This window comes from Coregonus lavaretus (genome assembly GCF_964263955.1).
Source record: "Coregonus lavaretus genome assembly, contig: HAP1_SCAFFOLD_3722, whole genome shotgun sequence".
NCBI classification, from domain to species: domain Eukaryota; kingdom Metazoa; phylum Chordata; class Actinopteri; order Salmoniformes; family Salmonidae; genus Coregonus; species Coregonus lavaretus.
In genome coordinates this window covers 1-23,420 of record NW_028158812.1, presented here as the reverse complement: position 1 = coordinate 23,420, position 23,420 = coordinate 1, and the positions used below count along the sequence as shown (strand labels likewise).

The 23,420-nt window shown below is 43.9% G+C and overlaps 1 protein-coding gene across 1 annotated transcript; it reads right to left on the bottom strand.

Moving 5' to 3' along the window:
* Window positions 1-1,332: 1,332 nt before the first annotated feature.
* On the bottom strand, window positions 1,333-19,834 carry LOC311123560 (calcium-transporting ATPase type 2C member 1-like). The gene is made up of 23 exons (XM_084197804.1): window positions 19,727-19,834; window positions 19,571-19,606; window positions 19,222-19,283; window positions 18,501-18,609; window positions 18,190-18,339; window positions 17,905-18,049; window positions 14,755-14,821; window positions 13,924-14,048; window positions 13,712-13,809; window positions 13,414-13,509; window positions 13,120-13,209; window positions 10,494-10,598; window positions 10,162-10,318; window positions 9,878-10,048; window positions 9,556-9,653; window positions 8,300-8,350; window positions 7,711-7,877; window positions 7,479-7,547; window positions 5,649-5,765; window positions 5,015-5,162; window positions 4,392-4,487; window positions 4,111-4,252; window positions 1,333-3,593 (listed from the first exon to the last, which is right to left on the bottom strand). The coding sequence occupies exons 1-23, from the start codon at window positions 19,796-19,798 to the stop codon at window positions 3,460-3,462; spliced, it is 2,505 nt and encodes an 834-aa protein (XP_084053930.1). The 5' UTR covers window positions 19,799-19,834; the 3' UTR covers window positions 1,333-3,459.
* Between the last annotated feature and the right edge of the window lie 3,586 nt (window positions 19,835-23,420).

Genomic DNA, 23,420 nt, shown 5'->3' with positions numbered 1-23,420 from the left:
GGACGTCGGGCCCTCATACCACCCTCATGGAGTCTGTTTCTGACCGTTTGAGCAGACATATGCACATTTGTGGCCTGCTGGAGGTCATTTTGCAGGGCTCTGGTAGTGCTCCTCCTGCTCCTCCTTGCACAAAGGCGGAGGTAGCAGTCCTGCTGCAGGGTTGTTGCCCTCCTACGGCCTCCTCCACGTCTCCTGATGTACTGGCCTGTCTCCTGGTAGCGCCTCCATGCTCTGGACACTACGCTGACAGACACAGCAAACCTTCTTGCCACAGCTCGCATTGATGTGCCATCCTGGATGAGCTGCACTACCTGAGCCACTTGTGTGGGTTGTAGACTCCGTCTCATGCTACCACTAGAGTGAAAGCACCACCAGCATTCAAAAGTGACCAAAACATCAGCCAGGAAGCATAGGAACTGAGAAGTGGTCTGTGGTCACCACCTGCAAAACCAGTCCTTTATTGGGGGTGTCTTGCTAATTGCCTATAATTTCCACCTGTTGTCTATTCCATTTGCACAACAGCATGTGACATTTATTTTCAATCAGTGTTGCTTCCTAAGTGGACAGTTTGATTTCACAGAAGTGTGATTGACTTGGAGTTACATTGTGTTGTTTAAGTGTTCCCTTTATTGTTTTGAGCAGTGTAGTATACAGTACATTCAAACATACTGCTGTTGATTCTGAAAATGATTCTCATTCTCTTGCTCTGTTCCTTAGGCTCCAAGGTCAATGCAGCTTGAGGTGTTTTTGGAGACCCTTGGTGTGTCCCAGTCCACTTTGAGCGGTGTCCCGCCTCATCTGCGCCACATCCCCGACCAGACTTGCCTCTGATTTGTGTACCTTTGATGACTGCCATTGACATTGTTTTTAGAATTAACTATAAAATAAGTTTATAAATGATAGATGTAGATTTTATAAATGATAAGACTGAAAAGTTTATAATATACATATATAAAAAAGTTAAGTTTGACTTATTTCTTTGCTCTCTACTGTAAAGCATATTTTGGTCTTTGAAAATAGCTATATAAATCCCATGTATTGTTACAATTACATTACTGCTGCACTGGAAATATTTTATATTCATTGTATAATAAAAATAAAAAATAACATTTAAACCAGCTATTGTTGAGAATTATTTGGTATACACAATAAAGTCCATCTCTGCTATGGCAGTATATTTTATATGGAAATCTTAAACTGAATAAATCTTAGATATTGTAGTTTTTAGCTCAATCTGAGCAAAAATGAGATTTTCAGAATTGTGTGTCAGTGACGCTGAAAACGTATGACACAAACCCTTCACCCAGTTAAAACACACTTTAAAAATATATATACATTTTCATTAATGTACAGATTTATTCTCATACCATCACAACAGAGTACTGACTTCAGCTGTGCAACACACAAAACAAATCATAAATAAAATAAAAAACAATAAAAATAAAAAAACAAATCGTAGCTGATTTGGCCTGTCAAATGGACCAAAGCAGAGAGCATAATCTCTTGGAAAATAAAGACCCTGACTAATAGAAAGAGCAGTCGATGTTAGCCTATACCCGCTAGGTGCTGCTGTAGGTAGAGGACTTATGTTGCCTTATCCATAGCACAGACAAAAACTAATTCAGAAAGCAACATCAATGAATTAGCTACCTGTCCTAAAAATGCTAAACAACTCCATCTCCTGGTTCATAAAGAAATAAACCTGGAATGGGTATGACTCAATACTCAAATAATCATAATCAACTGAACCAGTCTTTATAAACCTGGGAATTCGATTATATCTAATGTAAATGATTATCAAAACAAGCTTGTTAATTGATCAATTCTGCATTGTGAAATACAACCCAGGAATGTCTAGCTGTACCAAAACAAGGCCTCAGAGGCTCCTGGAAAGAGCATGAAGAGAAAAATGTGCTTAAAATGGCCACTTTTGACCCAAAACACAAGCAACATGTATGAACAGTGCATGTACAGTAAATGGTTGTCATGGAGATAAATATTTGCACTTAAATTACAGTGTGTAAAATAGAGGCAGAATATTAAAAAGGGCCAATGCAGCCGTTTTTATCTCAATATCAAATCATTTCTGGGTAACAATTGAGTAATTTACTGTGACTGTCTTCAATAAAAAAATGGTCAAAAAGAAACAAAAATAGCTTCTTAGCTAGAGCAATTTCCTCAAGCAAATATTTTGCTAGGACTGTCTAGGAGTGGTCTGAGTGGGGAGGGGGAAACTGAAAACCAGCTGTTATTGGCATGTCACCAGGCAGGCCAAAACTCCATCCCACCAAAACAGGCTGACATTTCAGGTGGCTTTTTCAAACAGATCTTACACGAAAAGGGCATTATCATAATTTTCACAATTTCACAGTATTATTCCAACCTCATAGTGTGAAAATAAATATTAAACACATTACAATGTTTTTGACAGCACTGGACTAAATACCTCTGTGCCTTTCATTCCAGGCAAACAGTTAATTCCCCAAATGGAAAAAATTATGTAGGTTAGATACAGGGCAAGTGAAAGATGTTGGGGCGAAAGACAGTGGCTGGGAGGGTGGGGACTGGGAGAAAATTAACTGTTTAGTACTGCTTGCTCACTGGAAAAAGAAACTGCGGTGTGTTGGTCCAAAACACAGAGTGCCTCCAGGGGAAACTAAATAGATAGCCAGAATGGTATCAAATGAAAGCCATATGTCCTCCTCTGTGAGAAAAACCAAACAAAACTTATATCTATCTTTTGAAGAAAATTTATTATATTCAACCACCAAAATCACAAGGTTTAGTGGTCAACTCTTCCTAAAGTCTATATCAAAACAAAACAAAAGTATGCTCACAATTATCAAGCCTTAGTTGATGGTGAGATTGCTACGAGCTTGAAAAGCTGGAATGCATGAAAGTAACATCTCTAGACTTCCGCAAAGCTATGGTCAGCTACCTGCACTCCAAACAAGGTGATGAGAGATAAGAAAAGAACCGTTACAAAATTCCTTTTATGTTCATGAACCCCAAGACATGAAGTTGCTCTACGAACAATTATGCTGTCCTTAATTGGTCTTAACACCTAGACGTGAGTAGCTGATCTACGAGCAGTGACATTGTCCTCTCAGATCATGACACCATAGACATGAATAGTTGCCATATGAACAACAGTTACAATGTCTCATAAATAAAGCCCCCCCTGAGTTCCAGGAGGATGGTTCAGTCTCAAAGCAGCACGCCAACGCTTCTCACTGGGGAGGGCAGGGGGGCACTCTAGGGGTGAGATCCTCTTCGCCCACTTCCAATCCATGACTGAACAGTGAATGCCAGCGAGGAACAACGACTGTTTGACTTTCCTCTCCAGTCCCTGTGTTCAGACCAAATAACCATTGCATAACCCCCCCCCCCAACTGCAAACAACCCAGCCCCGCCCCCTCCTCGCCGCTATCTACTCCGTTACACAGAACGCAATGTGCGTCATACATCGTGGAAGGAGTCTTCTTCAGCCACTGTGGTTCTCCTCTCCCTCACTCCTCTCCACCTCTCGATCCACTTTATGGCCTCAGAGACCACGCAGACAGAGGACGTGAGGCCCACCAGGAACAGCAGGTCTGGAATGGAAGAAGGGACGGACTGTTACTACAGCACATATAAACCATCACCCCCATCACTAACAGACCAGGGCCCGTCTCAGAACAGGAGAGCTGACGTAGGATCAGGTCCCCCACCCCCGTCCATTCATTAGGGCGGCAGGTAGCCTAGAGGTTAGAACGTAGGGCCGGTAACCGAAAGGTCGAGGGTTTGAATACCGGAGTCGACAAGGTGAAAAATCTGTCGCTGTGCCCTTGAGCAAGGTACTTAACTAATTGCTCCCGGGGGCGCTGTACAATGGTGACCTTGGCCGTGATCCTCCTCCCTGTGGATGTCTCAGGGGGAGTTGGGATATGCAAGAAACACATTTCCATTTCACACTGTAACAGGACAAATATAAGCACCCCTCAAATTATTATTATGATATAAAAGGCTAAACTGATCCTAGATCAGAACTCTTCTGAGACACTTTATGAATATGGGCCCTGAAGGCTTAGGTTTAATCTTTAGCTCAGTGGACTAACATGTCTTTCTTACCAAAGATGCTGAGGCTCTCTGTCTGGAAGACACTCTGCAGTGGAGGGAAGTAGATGACCGCCAGCTGGCCCATGATGGAACCCAGCACCGCGTAGCAGAACATCTTGTTACTGCACAGGCCCATCTCATGGACCATACGAGTCTGACAGAGAGATGGGGAGAGAGAGAGAGAGAAAGTCATCATCAAGCATATGAATCAACAACAGATCCTAGGTGACATGTTTCTGCCCACCAATCTTTCAGATCCTTCATCCTTGTATAGGGCACAGCAGTGTACCCACCTGTGAGCGTGAGCTGAGTGCGTTGAACATGTCGAAGAACACAAAGCAGGTGAAGGTCATGGTGGTGTCTCTGGGAGTGATCAGGTTGTCCTGAAGCTGAGAGGATGAGATACAAACACATTGATGGAAATATGAGTCAACTGATACAGGAAATAGGTAGGGATTGGCTTGGATTCACTATTAAAAATGATCATTGGGTTTTTCTTTTCTGTGCTCATGGATGTATTACTTTACTCTCAACCCACATGTCCCGCATCAAAAGCAAATCAGGAAACCACGTAGTTACAGTACATAGTAGACCACGTAATTACAGTACATAGTAGACCACGTAGTTACAGTACATAGTAGACCACGTAATTACAGTACATAGTAGGCCAGGTAATTACAGTACATAGTAGACAATGAAATGACAGTACATAGTAGACCACGTAATTACAGTAAATAGTAGACCTCGTAATTACAGTACATAGTAGACCAATAAACAAACAAAAAATATATCTTATGAACACAAAAACAAAATGCAATACACAGTCTGATTATAACAGACCAGTAATAATATTGATTTGACAGAAGTTTGGTCATGCTGGTGAATGATGAAGAACACTACTATGATTACTACTTGCCTCTCTCCAGAAGACGAACAGGGTGCCGCATACGATGACGAGTGCCGACACCAGCACCTTGACGAGCAGACCGCGTGTGAGGATGCTGTCCCGCACGTTTCTTGGAGGCTTCCGGATCACATCCTTATCCACTGGCTCCACTCCCAGACTAAGGATGACAGAGGATTACATGGATTTCCATCTACGGTAATTACCATTAACTATTTTTTACACAAAGCATCAGTAATTGCGACTTTAAATTTGGTGGATTTAAATATAAAAGCGGCAGGTAGCCTAGTACTTAGAGATTTGGGCCAGTAAGCGAAAGCTCGCTAGTTCGAGTCCCCGAGCTGACAAGGTGAAAAAATCTGTCGATGTGCCCTAATTGCTCCAGGGTCACCATTGATAATGGCTGACCCTGGCCGTGATCCCACTGTCCCATGGTTGGGATATGCAAAAAACGCATTTCCATTTCACACAAGCGTATAATACAAACTTGTACATGTGTGAAACAGGACAAACATAAGCACCCACTAAATTCTTAAATGACACCAAATTCTTAAAATGATTTATTATATACAATCTTGTGAAACTGAAAGCAGACCATTTCCATGACAAAAGACTACATTTCCCATAATGCTTTGTGGGGTGTCACCTCTGAGCGGGAGGTCCGTCCATGATGATGTTGATCCACAGGATCTGCATGGCGTTCAGAGGGTTGGGGAAGTTCATCAGCGTTGCCAGGGAGATGAGGGTGAGCGCTGCGATGCTCCTAGGAAACACAATAATGCCAATTTTATAATATTTACAGTGAGGGAAAAAAGTATTTGATCCCCTGCTGATTTTGTACGTTTGCCCACTGACAAAGAAATTATCAGTCTATACTTTTAATGGTAGGTTTATTTGAACAGTGAGAGACAGAATAACAACAAAAAATTCCAGAAAAACGCATGTCAAAAATATTATAAATTGATTTGCATTTTAATGAGGGAAATAAGTATTTGACCCCCTCTCAATCAGAAAGATTTCTGGCTCCCAGGTGACTTTTATACAGGTAACGAGCTGAGATTAGGAGCACACTCTTAATGGGAGTGCTCCTAATCTCAGCTTGTTACCTGTATAAAAGAAACCTGTCCACAGAAGCAATCAATCAATCAGATTCCAAACTCTCCACCATGGCCAAGACCAAAGAGCTCTCCAAGGATGTCAGGGACAAGATTGTAGACCTACACAAGGCTGGAATGGGCTACAAGACCATCGCCAAGCAGCTTGGTGAGAAGGTGACAACAGTTGGTGCGATTATTCGCAAATGGAAGAAACACAAAAAAACTGTCAATCTCCCTCGGCCTGGGGCTCCATGCAAGATCTCACCTCGTGGAGTTGCAATGATCATGAGAACGGTGAGGAATTAGCCCAGAACTACACAGGAGGATCTTGTCAATGATCTCAAGGCAGCTGAGACCAAAGTCACCAAGAAAACAATTGGTAACACACTACGCCGTGAATGACTGAAATCCTGCAGCGCCCGCAAGGTCCCCCTGTTCAAGAAAGCACATATACATGCCCGTCTGAAGTTTGCCAATGAACATCTGAATGATTCAGAGGAGAACTGGGTGAAAGTGTTGTGGTCAGATGAGACCAAAATTGAGTTCTTTGATATCAACTCAACTCGCCGTGTTTGGAGGAGGAGGAATGCTGCCTATGACCCCAAGAACACCATCCCCACGTCAAACATGGAGGTGGAAACATTATGCTTTGGGGGTGTTTTTCTGCTAAGGGGACAGGACAACTTCACCGCATCAAAGGGACGATGGACTGGGCCATGTACCGTCAAATCTTGGGTGAGAACCTCCTTCCCTCAGCCAGGGCATTGAAAATGGGTTGTGGATGAGTATTCCAGCATGACAATGACCCAAAACATACGGCCAAAGCAACAAAGGAGTGGCTCAAGAAGTAGCACATTAAGGTCCTGGAGTGGCCTAGCCAGTCTCCAGACCTTAATCCCATAGAAAATCTGTGGAGGGAGCTGAAGGTTAGAGTTGCCAAACGTCAGCCTCGAAACCTTAATGACTTGGAGAAGATCTGCAAAGAAGAGTGGAACAAAATCCCTCCTGAGATGTGTGCAAACCTGGTGGCCAACTACAAGAAACGTCTGACCTCTGTGATTGCCAACAAGGGTTTTGCCACCAAGTACTAAGTCATGTTTTGCAGAGGGGTCAAATACTTATTTCCCTCATTAAAATGCAAATCAATTTATAACATTTTTTACATGCGTTTTTCTGGATTGTTTTGTTGTTATTCTGTCTCTCACTGTTCATATAAACCTCCCATTAAAATTATAAACTGATCATTTCTTTGTCAGTGGGCAAACGTACAAAATCAGCAGGGGATCAAATACTTTTTTCTCTCACTGTACAAGAAATTGGCCCATATTCCATTTTTTCAAGGAATCTATTTATCAAAAAGTTAGCTCTCCACCACTCACGTGCTCAGCTGGAAGCGGACAAAGTTTTTAATGTTGTTGTAAATTCCTTTCCCTTCCTCGATGGCAGACCTAAAGGACGAAACATTATGACAGAAATATTAACTCATTTTGGTATCCTAGCAAAGACACATTTCTAGAAACCATGATGGCTTTGAAGGCCCATTGAGTTTACTAACTGGGTAACACTTTATATATAAAGTGTTACTGCAAACTGTTTAAAAAGTTTCCTCACAAGATGGTCTGGAAGTCATCGTCCACTAGGATCATGTCTGCTGCCTCTTTACACACGTCAGTGCCCGTCTGGCCCATGGCAACGCCGATGTCTGCTGCTTTCAGCGCTACAGCATCATTCACACCATCACCTGTCATCGCCACCACGGCACCAATGTTCTGGAGAGACTGGAATGAGAGAGGGAGCGAGGAGATAGAACAGTCAATCCTTGTAATAAATCCAAATTATAGTCATGAATTAAACTCCTGAAAGAACACAACAGTTTTTAGTTAATGAATCAAGTTCCTTGATCTTGATTGAAGTCATTCCTTGAGATTAAAGGGAGTTGAAATTGGCTATTTTATGGAGTGTATTTTCTAATAATTGTGTGATTTTCTTCTCTAGCACTCGTAACACTAGTGACTGGAAAACCACTAGGTATACCGTAGACACTTCCCCGTGACTGAATGTGAGAAATTGTGGTGGGAGTTGCCAGAGACTTCCCAGGCCTTTGGAGCCACATGCTGCCAGGCCAGGCGCTGCCTACGCAGAACGGGCACTCACACATAATCTCATGCCAGCTGGCTGACACTTGGCCGGGGCCACTCACCTTGACTATCTTCAGCTTGTGTCTGGGGCTGGCCCGGTAGAACACCACTATCTGGAGGAGGCAGAAACATCACCCTGTTAACCCTGCCCTGGTAGACATCACCCTGTTAACCCTGCCCTGGTAGACATCACCCCGTTAGACATCACCCCGTTAGACATCACCCCGTTAGACATCACCCCGTTAACCCAGCCCTGTTAGACATCACCCTGTTAACACAGCCCTGTGTTGGAGTGTTTTACAGCTTGATAACAAACATTTAATAAAAGCTCTGACGAAGGCCAAGAGGCCGACATGTGAGCTTCAATATAAATAAGTGATAACAGCAAGAGCAGCGTGAGGGTTTCTCTGTATGTGAACGCAATAAAGGTATTCAATTCAATAAAAAAAGTACATAAAATAAAAATAAGAGAGCCGCACACTCTAGGACAGGGATCATCAACTAGACTCAGCCGGGGGTTGTTTTATTTCTTGAGCGGATGGTCAGGGGGCCGGAACATAATTACAAATAATTTGTAGACTGCAAATTGACTGCAAGAAGCCCAAACATATATAATATTGGACTAAAACATAATAATTTCAAACCTTGCTTACATTTGTATATGATCACGCCTTTCTATTATGAGTGGAAATACTTGGGAACAGATTTCCCAAATTAAAATCACTTGGAGCTGATTTCCTGGTGTTTTTACAGTTTTTTATGTCCAACAATGAAAATTCAACAATTATTTATTTATTTTTTGCTCAGAAAACTTGGGGGGCCAAATAAAACCACCGGCCCACGGGCCGCCAGTTGGGAACCCTGCTCTAGGAGCTCAGATGCAATAATTTAATAACCAACGTTTCGACAGACAAGCTGTCTTCATCAGGGTATATTAATACTAGCCATATATATATATATATATATTTTTTTAAAGATATGCATATATATGTATTTATATGTACATATGTATGTGTATATTTGCAAAAATTATATATGGGGGATTGGAAGAGATGCAGACAATTACATTAATGGAAGCTTCAATCTATCTGCAATATTAAAGCTGATCTACCCCCTAAAACACTAAAAATATCTATATACTTTCCTTTTTTTGTGTGTGTTCTACTCCGCTAGCCAGCACCTCTTTATTTGTCCACTAAGGACAACTACTATGTGGGCTATGTGAAGACGATACACTCTGTACTATTTAAAGGATTGTGTGTGAGTCAGAGAAAGAGTCACGGTGTATTAGAGCCTGCGTGTGTTGATATGTTCCTACCCTGGGCACTATCTGAGACAGCTGTTGGAGGTCCATCTGGTCCACCTCCTCTCCAGACAGAGACTGAGAGCCCTTGGTGTAGATTCCCAGACGGCCCGCTGAGGACACACAAGGACACACATACACACACGCACGGTCAGACATTGCATCCCCATTTCATCATATATTTTATGCAGAAACTTCTCTCAGAGGTTACAAGAGAGAGATTACAAGTTACAAGAAGGAGATTACAAGTTACACGAGGGAGATTACAAAAGGGAGATTACAAGTTACAAGAGGGAGAAAGAGATGTAGATAGAGAGGAAAACAAAGTGGTCCTCACCTATGGACACAGCGGTCTCCTGGGAGTCTCCAGTGATCATCTTGATGGCCACTCCTGAGCTAATGAGAGTTCCCACAGCCTCTTTGACCCCTGACCTGGGCGGATCGATGATGCCCACCAGGCCCAGGAACGACAGGTTGCCCATCTCCGAACCCGACGCAAACGCCAGAACTGCGGCGGAAAACAAGACAGAAGATTACGTTGTTGTTACTTTAGCGAAAATAAGGCGTTTCTTGGAATCGTGCCAATGACACTGGCCACTTCCACCTCCAACCCCACTTTACCTCTGAGGCCTGAAGATCCCATGTAACTCTTCTGCTGCTGGTAGAGCTCCCTCTGCTGGTGGTTGAGAGGTAGTGTTGCACCTCTGCTGTGATAGTAGCTACAGAAGCGGATTACCTGCTCATAAGCCCCCTTCATGTAATACACACCTGGCTGGTCCTGAGGTAACAACACATCACCAAGGAGAGAAAACACCATGATACACTCATTGCACTGAACCTCATAGGACAACACTACTACAGATATAATGGTTATTTGCGTGTGTACATGTTACATAGAGGAGACAGTGCAGTGAATGTGGAAAGGCATAAGGATGTTGGTGCTCTGGGCTGACCTGCTGAGTGCGGTGGACACAGCGGACGGCCATCCACTTCTGTTCTGAACTGAAAGGGTTTTCCTCCAGACGTACATACTCCTGCTGCTGACCTTCTAGACCCATCTGCAGGAAACACACACACGTTGGTGACCGCCTTGTGTTCACCTTTGTGTGTGTGTGTGTGTGTGTGTGTGTGTGTGTGTGTGTGTGTGTGTGTGTGTGTGTGTGTGCCAGAGAGAGTGAGCGTGTGAATCTGCATGATGGTTTCTCCCTCTCTAGGGACTGGTTCGTTTTCTAGTCACATCTTCTCAGCCCAATTTAGCCGTGCATGACCCGTGGGAGTGTGTATTCTCGCTAGTGACACACAGTCATCGAACCGAGTCTGGAAGTGTCTCACACACACACACAACCATATGCAAACGTACACACACACACACACGTCACAAGAGTTTCCGTCTCCAATTGCAATTACGACAGCGTTGTCATGTCACACAGTGTTACCAAGGCAGTCGCTCCCACGGGGCATGAGACTAGGTCCTGTCAGTCTACTGTTTGTCTATGATACTGTGTGTTAATAATCTGAAGGGTCTCACAGACACACATATAACCCCTGTGTGTTAATAATCTGAAGGGGTCTCACAGACACACATATAACCCCTGTGTGTTAATAATCTGAAGGGTCTCACAGACACACATAACCCCTGTGTGTTAATAATCTGAAGGAGTCTCACAGACACACATACAGTGGGGAAAAAAAGTATTTAGTCAGCCACCAATTGTGCAAGTTCTCCCACTTAAAAAGATGAGAGAGGCCTGTAATTTTCATCATAGGTACACGTCAACTATGACAGACAAAATGAGAGAAAAAAAATCCAGAAAATCACATTGTAGGATTTTTCATGAATTTATTTGCAAATTATGGTAGAAAATAAGTATTTGGTCAATAACAAAAGTTTCTCAATACTTTGTTATATACCCTTTGTTGGCAATGACACAGGTCAAACGTTTTCTGTAAGTCTTCACAAGGTTTTCACACACTGTTGCTGGTATTTTGGCCCATTCCTCCATGCAGATCTCCTCTAGAGCAGTGATGTTTTGGGGCTGTCGCTGGGCAACACAGACTTTCAACTCCCTCCAAAGATTTTCTATGGGGTTGAGATCTGGAGACTGGCTAGGCCACTCCAGGACCTTGAAATGCTTCTTACGAAGCCACTCCTTCGTTGCCCGGGCGGTGTGTTTGGGATCATTGTCATGCTGAAAGACCCAGCCACGTTTAATCTTCAATGCCCTTGCTGATGGAAGGAGGTTTTCACTCAAAATCTCACGATACATGGCCCCATTCATTCTTTTCTTTACACGGATCAGTCGTCCTGGTCCCTTTGCAGAAAAACAGCCCCAAAGCATGATGTTTCCACCCCCATGCTTCACAGTAGGTATGGTGTTCTTTGGATGCAACTCAGCATTCTTTTTCTCCAAACACGACGAGTTGAGTTTTTACCAAAAAGTTATATTTTGGTTTCATCTGACCATATGACATTCTCCCAATCCTCTTCTGGATCATCCAAATGCACTCTAGCAAACTTCAGACGGGCCTGGACATGTACTGGCTTAAGCAGGGGGACACGTCTTGCACTGCAGGATTTGAGTCCCTGGCGGCGTAGTGTGTTACTGATGGTAGGCTTTGTTACTTTGGTCCCAGCTCTCTGCAGGTCATTCACTAGGTCCCCCCGTGTGGTTCTGGGATTTTTGCTCACCGTTCTTGTGATCATTTTGACCCCACTGGGTGAGATCTTGCGTGGAGCCCCAGATCGAGGGAGATTATCAGTGGTCTTGTATGTCTTCCATTTCCTAATAATTGCTCCCACAGTTGATTTCTTCAAACCAAGCTGCTTACCTATTGCATATTCAGTCTTCCCAGCCTGGTGCAGGTCTACAATTTTGTTTCTGGTGTCCTTTGACAGCTCTTTGGTCTTGGCCATAGTGGAGTTTGGAGTGTGACTGTTTGAGGTTGTGGACAGGTGTCTTTTATACTGATAACAAGTTCAAACAGGTGCCATTAATACAGGTAACGAGTGGAGGACAGAGGAGCCTCTTAAAGAAGAAGTTACAGGTCTGTGAGAGCCAGAAATCTTGCTTGTTTGTAGGTGACCAAATACTTATTTTCCACCATAACTTGCAAATAAATTCATAAAAAATCCTACAATGTGAATTTCTGGATTTTTTTCCCTCAATTTGTCTGTCATAGTTGACGTGTACCTATGATGAAAATTACAGGCCTCTCTCATCTTTTTAAGGGGGAGAACTTGCACAATTGGTGGCTGACTAAATACTTTTTTTCCCCACTGTATAACCCCTGTGTGTTAATAATCTGAAGGGGTCTCACAGACACATATGTAACCCCTGTGTGTTAATAATCTGAAGGGTCTCACAGACACACATAACCCCTGTGTGTTAATAATCTGAAGGAGTCTCACAGACACACATATAACCCCTGTGTGTTAATAATCTGAAGGGGTCTCACAGACACACATATAACCCCTGTGTGTTCTTATTGTTTTGTAGCCAGGGTGCTAACGCCGTCGGCTAGCAATGTAATGTGTATATACATGTATGTGTGTGTGTGTGCATGTGTGTGTGTGTGTACCTTCATGGCCAGGGCGATGAGGGCCCCCTCAGTGGGGCGTCCCATCAGGGTGTTGTTCCTGATGACCGCGTCGTTGCATATACAACCAGCCTATAAGATAGCAGAAGGACAAGAGGTTATGACATCACAGATGGTAGCCCAGATCCCTTTACCCATGCCATCGTAGAGGGACAGTTCACCACATTTTCTGTGCCTATCCTGCATTATCAAATTAGTGCAGATGAAGGAGAAGAAGTCACTTTAGACTATTGAGATTTACCCCAACGACCACATATCTGTCCCAGTTTCTCTCACCTCTACAATCTTGCTGACGGAGGTGTTGGAGAAGCCATGGATCTCCTCCCCATGCAGTAACACCTCCCCGGCTCCGTTGTAACCCACGCCCGTCACCTGGCAGAGAGGACAACATGGAGGTCACAGAAAAACAATGAAGATCAACAAACATCCCCCCAAACATTTTTGTGAGGTAAACCCTTATTTCACCAGGTAAATTGACTGTGAACACATTCTCATTTACAGTAATGACCTTGTCAGATGACAAAATAACAGTCCCTCAACTAGGCAGGAGGAAATAGCCTCACACACAGTGTACCTCAACATGTAGTCCATCGGCGGTGAACAAGTGAGTGACGGTCATCTCGTTCTTGGTCAGAGTCCCCGTCTTGTCTGAGCAGATGACATTGCAGCAGCCTGGATGATGGAGGAAGTGATGGGGTGAAGTTAAACTAGACAGACCCAGATACACACACACCAAACTGAGTCTTAAGGCAGAGCTCGGCTCATTTCACATCCACCAGACCCTACCAAGTGTCTCCACGATGGGCAGCTTCTTGATGATGGCCCTCTTCTTGACCATCCTCATCACACCCAGGGCCAAGGTGACCGTCACCACGATGGGTAGACCCTCAGGGATGGCTGCCACCGCCAGGCTGGGGTGAGAGGGGAGGGGTGGAAGAGAGAGGAGAAGAGCACGGGAAAACCGCTAAGTCTTTACTTGAAGAGAGTACAGTGTACATTGGCATTCATACCAACTTCATTCACAACACCTCACTTCACCTTCCAGTAAGATGTGAGCAAAGAACACCTTCACAATAATGTAAATACAGGTTGAGCAAGGTTCTCTGCACACCCCAAGGTACTGACGGTGCAAGGGAAGTGATAAGGAATGATAAAATCTCTGAACTCACTGTTTTGCTAAATCAACACAATGACATAGCACCAATTGTGTGATTGCAATACATAGTGCTTTTTTACTTAAAAAATAACAAAATGCACTGACATGACAGGAAGTGTAACCTTAACCCTTATCTTGCTGAGCTCACCCCCGTAACCAGGCACATGACAACAACCATAAAACCCCCATTATGCTCTGCTAACCTACTCAGATGTCACACTAAATTAATTAGTGTTATCAAAAGATCCCTCACACAACCCTCACATGGCATTCTGCCCTGGGGAACACTAAACATACTGTTTTGTTAGATTAAACTTGATCCTGTTTATTAGTCTATGGTAGAGAATATGCCCACATATTGGGATATGTTGACAATGACAGAAACATTGTCAAGGGCAACACATCATTTATACAAAGCACTGTATTATTTGCATATATAGAATATACAAATTGAGGCTTACCTGACACCAATGGTGAACATGTCTAATAAGCGTTTCCCCTGGAGCCAACCAACCAGCATGATCACCCCTGAAACCCATGGCAACACTCATTTGTAGTGGTTAGCCATGTACTGGCTTGGAGCATTAACAGTATATAGACAGTATTAACTGGCTGGGGGCATTAACAGTATATAGACAGTATTAACTGTCTGGGAGCATTAACAGTATATAGACAGTATTAACTGGCTGGGAGCATTAACAGTATATCGACAGTATTAACTGGCTGGGATCATTAACAGTATATCGATAGTATTAACTGGCTGGGAGCATTAACAGTATATATACAGTATTAACTGGCTGGGAGCATTAACAGTATATATACAGTATTAACTGGCTGGGAGCATTAACAGTATATATACAGTATTAACTGGCTGGGATCATTAACAGTATATATACAGTATTAACTGGCTGGGAGCATTAACAGTATATCGATAGTATTAACTGGCTGGGAGCATTAACAGTATATATATACAGTATTAACTGGCTGGGAGCATTAACAGTATATATACAGTATTAACTGGCTGTAAGCATTAACAGTATATATACAGTATTAACTGGCTGGGAGCATTAACAGTATATATACAGTATTAACTGGCTGGGAGCATTAACTGTATATAGAGAGTATTAACTGGCTGGGAGCATTAACAGTATATATACAGTATTAACTGGCTGGGAGCATTAACTGTATATAGAGAGTATTAACTGGCTGTAAGCATTAACAGTATATATACAGTATTAACTGGCTGGGAGCATTAACAGTATATATACAGTATTAACTGGCTGGGAGCATTAACTGTATATAGAGAGTATTAACTGGCTGGGAGCATTAACAGTATATATACAGTATTAACTGGCTGGGAGCATTAACTGTATATAGAGAGTATTAACTGGCTGTAAGCATTAACAGTATATATACAGTATTAACTGGCTGGGAGCATTAACAGTATATATACAGTATTAACTGGCTGGGAGCATTAACTGTATATATACAGTATTAACTGGCTGGGAGCATTAACTGTATATAGAGAGTATTAACTGGCTGTAAGCATTAACAGTATATATACAGTATTAACTGGCTGGGAGCATTAACAGTATATATACAGTATTAACTGGCTGGGAGCATTAACCGTATATATACAGTATTAACTGGCTGGGAGCATTAACTGTATATAGAGAGTATTAACTGGCTGTAAGCATTAACAGTATATATACAGTATTAACTGGCTGGGAGCATTAACAGTATATATACAGTATTAACTGGCTGGGAGCATTAACTGTATATAGAGAGTATTAACTGTCTGGGAGCATTAACAGTATATATACAGTATTAACTGGCTGGGAGCATTAACTGTATATAGAGAGTATTAACTGTCTGGGAGCATTAACAGTATATATACAGTATTAACTGGCTGGGAGCATTAACAGTATATATACAGTATTAACTGGCTGGGAGCATTAACTGTATATAGAGAGTATTAACTGTCTGGGAGCATTAACAGTATATATACAGTATTAACTGGCTGGGAGCATTAACAGTACATAAACAGTATTAACTGGCTGGGAGCATTAACAGTATATATACAGTATTAACTGGCTGGGAGCATTAACTGTATATAGACAGTATTAACTGGCTGGGAGCATTAACAGTATATATACAGTATTAACTGGCTGGGAGCATTAACAGTACATAGACAGTATTAACTGGCTGGGAGCATTAACAGTATATATACAGTATTAACTGGCTGGGAGCATTAACTGTATATAGACAGTATTAACTGGCTGGGAGCATTAACAGTATATATACAGTATTAACTGGCTGGGAGCATTAACAGTACATAGACAGTATTAACTGGCTGGGAGCATTAACAGTATATATACAGTATTAACTGGCTGGGAGCATTAACTGTATATAGAGAGTATTAACTGGCTGGGAGCATTAACAGTACATAGACAGTATTAACTGGCTGGGAGCATTAACAGTATATATACAGTATTAACTGGCTGGGAGCATTAACTGTATATAGAGAGTATTAACTGGCTGGGAGCATTAACAGTACATAAACAGTATTAACTGGCTGGGAGCATTAACAGTATATATACAGTATTAACTGGCTGGGAGCATTAACAGTATATATACAGTATTAACTGGCTGGGAGCATTAACAGTATATATAAAGTATTAACTGGCTGGGAGCATTAACAGTACATATACAGTATTAACTGGCTGGGAGCATTAACAGTATATATACAGTATTAACTGGCTGGGAGCATTAACAGTATATATAAAGTATTAACTGGCTGGGAGCATTAACAGTACATATACAGTATTAACTGGCTGGGAGCATTAACAGTATATATACAGTATTAACTGGCTGGGAGCATTAACAGTATATATACAGTATTAACTGGCTGGGAGCATTAACTGTATATAGAGAGTATTAACTGTCTGGGAGCATTAACAGTACATAGACAGTATTAACTGGCTGGGAGCATTAACAGTATATATACAGTATTAACTGGCTGGGAGCATTAACTGTATATATACAGTATTAACTGGCTGGGAGCATTAACAGTATATATACAGTATTAACTGGCTGGGAGCATTAACAGTGTTAGGGTTCTCCCCAGGATTCTGTAACAAGGTGGTGCTGCTGAGTACTTTGTTTTTGAACACCTGTAACTGCCATTTCCTGCAATCTAGATAAAAAAAAATAATCTTAAATGATAACAAATAAAGTAAAAAAAATAGATCATTATTTTAATTTTTTATGATTATATAGTGGCGCAGCCAGTCCAGAAGGTGTCGCAGCGCCCCTCCTACATTCTTTGGGAGAACTCGAGTATACTGAATATATAATATACCTGTATATACAGTATAAACTGTCTTGGAGCATACAGTATAAGTCTATAGAAAATGCCTCTAGGAGAGGTAAACAAGAAAATGCCTTTGGAAACATACCATATATAATACTGTATATGCCATTAAGCAGACTAAGTCACTTTTTATCCAAAGCGACTTAGTCCTGGCGTTGCAAGCGCCATGCTCTACTAACTGAGCCACACATGACCACGAGAACAAGTGCAAGTTCGAGAACAAAAAAATATAAATTACCTATGATTCCAAAGGAATAGAGCGAGAGCTGTTTTCCAAGCAGGTCCATGCTTTTCTGTAAAGGTGTTTTAGGGGCTTCCTCTGCTTGCATCATCTTAAAAACCTCTCCAAATTCAGAATTTTCTCCTGTTCCTATGACGATACCCTATAAAGACAAAAACAAAAAGGTTACACAATGATATAAGACGTTATAATCACAATCTGTAACTTTAATTTCCAGCAAGAAGTTCTGCTCCATCACTTATTGGTAAACTGTTGGGATGGATCATGGTGACATTGTGGTACCTTGGCTTTGCCACATCGCACCAGGGTTCCCATGAAGGACACATTGCTGCGGGAGGTGATGTCATTGTTGGTGGGCTGGTGGGACGTGCACTTGGAGCAGGGAGTGGTCTCTCCTGTCAGACTGGACTCATCCACTGATAGGTCAGTTGCCTGGGAGAGAGAGAGGGGTGAAAGGGTCGCTCACTATGGCCAGCCACAGCTAGTGAAGTCTTTATTACATCTAGGCACCTTCCAGATCTGTGTTTAAGTGGAAGGGTGACGACGACGGTATCTTTTTATAGCTTCTGAACGGGTGTGTGTGTATAATATACCTCAAAGAGTCGTAGATCAGCCGGGACTCTCTCCCCAACAGAGAGACAGACAGTGTCTCCAGGGACCAGCTCCCGAGCCAGCATGCGCTCCAGGTGTCCTTCCCTCACACTAGAGAGAGAGAGGGGGGGGGAGAGATCGAGAGAGAGAGAAACAGAGAGAGCGAGAGAGATATGGATAGAGAGAGAGTGTGTGTGAGCGACAGAGATTGTGTGAGAAGGAGAGCGAGAGAGCGCGAGAAGAGACAGAGAGAGAGGAGAGAGAGACAAAAGAGGGAATTGAAATTTCAAGCCAGGCTGTAATCAGGCAATGACCATCATAATGCTACAGTGTGCAAGCTATCCTACACTATGCTAGTTCCACCACCAGTATCCAAGGGCAACAGCTTGTAACAGCCTGGGGATATGGAAGAGAGTGTGTGTGTGTGTGTGTGTGAGTATTTTGAGGGGAGGGGGGGGACTTGTGTTTGAAGTGCAAATCTGGCCCTCTGGATCATATTTGAAGTGGAAATTACATAAATTTCTCCATGTCCCCTTTTCACTTGTTTCAGGCGGTACCAGTACTTTCTTTATCCCAGGACGTGTGCACTAAGTCTACGGGAGTGACGTTGGTCCTAAGCTGCTTCCACTGTGTTAGAATGTCATTCCATATGTAGATACAATTAGTGATGGGTGAGTAAGAAAAACATAACAGAGCATTGGAGCTGAGAGAGGCAGTTCTCACCAGTGGCATTCTGGAGGCACAAGTTTTCCCAGCTCTTCAAGGGACTTCTCGGAGCGGTATTCCTACAGAGAAACAGAGAGCAGGGCTGAAACAACTCTCTATGAATGTCTTTGATCAGTTTTCATGCCCCTCATAAATGATGGAACAGCCATGCATTTCCAATGTTCTCTCTACGGAGACGAGCCACACACACACACACACACAGCCGTCTGTTCTGTTCCACTGTGATCTATTAGGCAACTGGCTTAGTATTCTGAGAATACACCATGACATCTGCAGAGAAACACACTGACTGACTCCCTGTGAAAACTAACACAGTCCACAGTGAAGGCAAATAAAGAGGTCTTACCTGGACAAAGGCAACTGTAACCACTATTATAATGGCCTGTCAAGGAGGGGGGGAGGGGGAGAGAGAGAGAAGGATAATAGGTTAGTGCTTAACTCTCCATTCTCTGTAGTACCCAGTCTAATCCGTTGTCACCGACACATTTCTGGAGCACCTTACCACTGTGATGCTGATGGCATCATCAAACTGGTGCATTAGCACACTGATGACAGCAGAGGCCAGTAGCAACATGATGAGAGGATCCTTAAACTGGAGAGAGAGTGAGAGAGACAGAGAGAGACAGAGAGAAAGCCATCATTGAGCTGTTGCACTGCACGATCAATACCAAATGTTCCACATCTGATGTGATGGGTAGTGACTTGTGTGAGTGAGTGAGACTATATAGAACCGAGCCAGAATAAGGGACTCTGTACAGAGAGAGTCGGAAGCCCATTAATTTGTCATACAGGTCCCGGAAGCACCTGGAACGTTTTCTGTCACACACATACAGTCTACTGTATCTCAATGACACAGTAATACTTTCAGTGACACGGCAAACCTCCAACACAGTAGCTACACAGTCAGAGACATCTGCACTCGGCTCCACAGCCATGACTACATCTCCTCTACATGTGAAACCTTGCTGGCAGACAGAGAGAGAGTAATGGCTGAATGTAGCCTGGTTCCTCTCTGGCAGACAGAGAGAGAGTAATGGCTGAATGTAGCCTGGTTCCTCTCTGGCAGACAGAGAGAGAGTAATGGCTGAATGTAGCCTGGTTCCTCTCTGGCAGACAGAGAGAGAGTAATGGCTGAATGTAGCCTGGTTCCTCTCTGGCAGACAGAGAGAGAGAGTAATGGCTGAATGTAGCCTGGTTCCTCTCTAGGTTTCTTCCTAGGTTCCTGCCGTTCTATGGAGTTTTTCCTAGCCACCGTGCTTCTACATCTGCATTGCTTGCTCTTTGGGGTTTTAGGCTGATTTAGAGTAGAGGGGAGACTCACTAAATCTATAAATCACCTTGCATCATAAATAACTACTCAATATTATTTGTAGATCAGTCAGTCATTTACATTTACATTTACGTCATTTAGCAGACGCTCTTATCCAGAGCGACTTACAAATTGGTGCATTGCTTATAGCCAGTGGGACAACCACTTTACAATGTTTTTTTGTTTTTCTTTCTTTCTTTGGGGTGGGGTAAGGGGGGGGTAGAAGGATTACTTTATCCTATCCCAGGTATTCCTTAAAGAGGTGGGGTTTCAAGTGTCTCCGGAAGGTGGTGAGTGACTCCGCTGTCCTGGCGTCGTGAGGGAGCTTGTTCCACCATTGGGGTGCCAGAGCAACGAACAGTTTTGACTGGGCTGAGTGGGAACTGTGCTTCCGCAGAGGTAGGGGGGCCAGCAGGACAGAGGTGGATGAACGCAATGCCCTCGTTTGGGTGTAGGGACTGATCAGAGCCTGAAGGTACGGAGGTGCCGTTCCCCTCACAGCTCCGTAGGCAAGCACCATGGTCTTGTAGCAGATGCGAGCTTCAACTGGAAGCCAGTGGAGTGTGCGGAGGAGCGGAGTGACGTGAGAGAGCTTGGGAAGGTTGAACACCAGACGGGCTGCGGCATTCTGGATGAGTTGTAGGGGTTTAATGGCACATGCAGGGAGCCCAGCCAACAGCGAGTTGCAGTAATCCAGACGGGAGATGACAAGTGCCTGGATTAGGACCTGTGCCGCTTCCTGTGTAAGGCAGGGTCGTACTCTCCGAATGTTGTAGAGCATGAACCTGCAGGATCGGGTCACCGCCTTGATGTTAGCGGAGAACGACAGGGTGTTGTCCAGGGTCACGCCAAGGCTCTTTGCACTCTGGGAGGAGGACACAACGGAGTTGTCAACCGTGATGGCAAGATCATGGAACGGGCAGTCCTTCCCCGGGAGGAAGAGCAGCTCCGTCTTGCCGAGGTTCAGCTTGAGTATCGGTCACAATTTACCCATTATACATCATGGTTTGATGCTCTCAAACACGGCCACTGACTGCACAGTGGGAGAACAGGCCCAATCTGTCATGTCTGGGCAAGCCACTAATTAGCCAGCCAATGGCCCTGTGTTGCTGTCGCTTCCTTTGACAGGATAATTGAGGTGGCGTGGGGAGCGGACAAAGCACTGAGTCTACAGTAATTAGTGTGTTCAATACTTACATAGCGGTTAGAAATCAGGTACGAGTGACATTAGTGTTTGATTAAAGGCCTCCAGAGTCCTGATTTCCTGGTTACTTCTGACAGGAACAGGAGCCTGCTATAGGCCAATTACCTTCATAAACCTGACATCACACTCTGGGATTTTTGAGGTGCAAATAATCACGCTGTCTCTCCTGTACACACAGTTACCTCTGTAGTCAGTAGGGCTGCCTGTAGTCTACTAGCATATGGAATTCAACTGTTCTATGGTTACTTGTCTGTTTTGCCTTGCACTTCAATTAACACAAGGACATCACAGTCCTTGACTATGTATGCGCTTCCACCCAGGCACCCACTGTTGGCCTTTCAGAGGGATGGATTCAACACCACTATGTACCCACTGTTGGCCTCTCAGAGGGATGGATTCAACACCACTATGTACCCACTGTTGGCCTCTCAGAGGGATGGATTCAACACCACTATGTACCCACTGTTGGCCTCTCAGAGGGATGGATTCAACACCACTATGTACCCATTGTTGGCCTCTCAGAGGGATGGATTCAACACCACTATGTACCCATTGTTGGCCTCTCAGAGGGATGGATTCAACACCACTATGTACCCACTGCTGGCCTCTGAGGGAAGGATTCAACACCAACATGTACCCACTGCTGGTCTCTCTAAGTGATGGATTCAACACCAATATGTACAGTGCTTTTAGAGCGCAGTCTGATAACAGTGATCAATGACTCTTCACGCCACCATTTTATCCTCTGGGATGCTAAAACAGATGAAAATCTGCAGCGGCAACGAGGTGCAGCGACGGGGGAGATTATGATGATGCCAAACTAATGCCTTGTGCTGCTTTCTCACTTTGCTGCTAAAAATACTGGTGAGAAGATTACACACACACACACACACAATATTATTTCTCTCTAATGCTGGAGGGCCTTGTCGGTGCGTGGCAGCCCTGTTTGATGCTACAGGCCGGCTCACTGAGGCATGGATCTGAGCTGATGGTGATGGTGGGATCCTCCAGGAGACAGGGAGAGATGGAGCTGAGCTGATGGTGGGATCCTCCAGGAGACAGGGAGAGATGGAGCTGAGCTGATGGTGGGATCCTCCAGGAGACAGGGAGAGATGGAGCTGAGCTGATGGTGGGATCCTCCAGGAGACAGGGAGAGATGGAGCTGAGCTGATGGTGGGATCCTCCAGGAGACAGGGAGAGATGGAGCTGAGCTGATGGTGGGATCCTCCAGGAGACAGGGAGAGATGGAGCTGAGCTGATGGTGGGATCCTGCAGGAGACTGGGAGAGATGGAGCTGAGCTGATGGTGGGATCCTCCAGGAGACTGGGAGAGATGGAGCTGAGCTGATGGTGGGATCCTCCAGGAGACAGGGAGAGATGGAGCTGAGCTGATGGTGGGATCCTCCAGGAGACAGGGAGAGATGGAGCTGAGCTGATGGTGGGATCCTCCAGGAGACAGGGAGAGTATCACGTCGCTGCTCTGTTCAGTACAGACAACCTGCCTGACTGGCACAGCCCAAACTAGTGACAGATTAATGACCCGAATACTTGTAGCGCTTCACTCAATTTGTGTGTGTGTGTGGCAATGCTGCTTCTGACAGATTTCACGCACACACAAACAAACTAGCTAGTTAGACTGGACCATCTCTGGTAGTTCAGTAACTCAGTAAGGGCGCATCAGGCC

What these genes read in the sequence shown, in the direction of transcription:
- LOC311123560 (XM_084197804.1), bottom strand. Translation starts at nt 19,798, where the DNA reads ATGTTGCTACTGGCCTCTGCTGTCATCAGTGTGCTAATGCACCAGTTT. An exon ending in GCCCATCGTGGAGACACTTG is followed by an intron (nt 13,810 to 13,923) that starts GTAGGGTCTGGT and finishes TCCATCATCCAG; the next exon opens with GCTGCTGCAATGTCATCTGC. An exon ending in ACAAGCTGAAGATAGTCAAG is followed by an intron (nt 7,878 to 8,299) that starts GTGAGTGGCCCC and finishes CTCTCATTCCAG; the next exon opens with TCTCTCCAGAACATTGGTGC.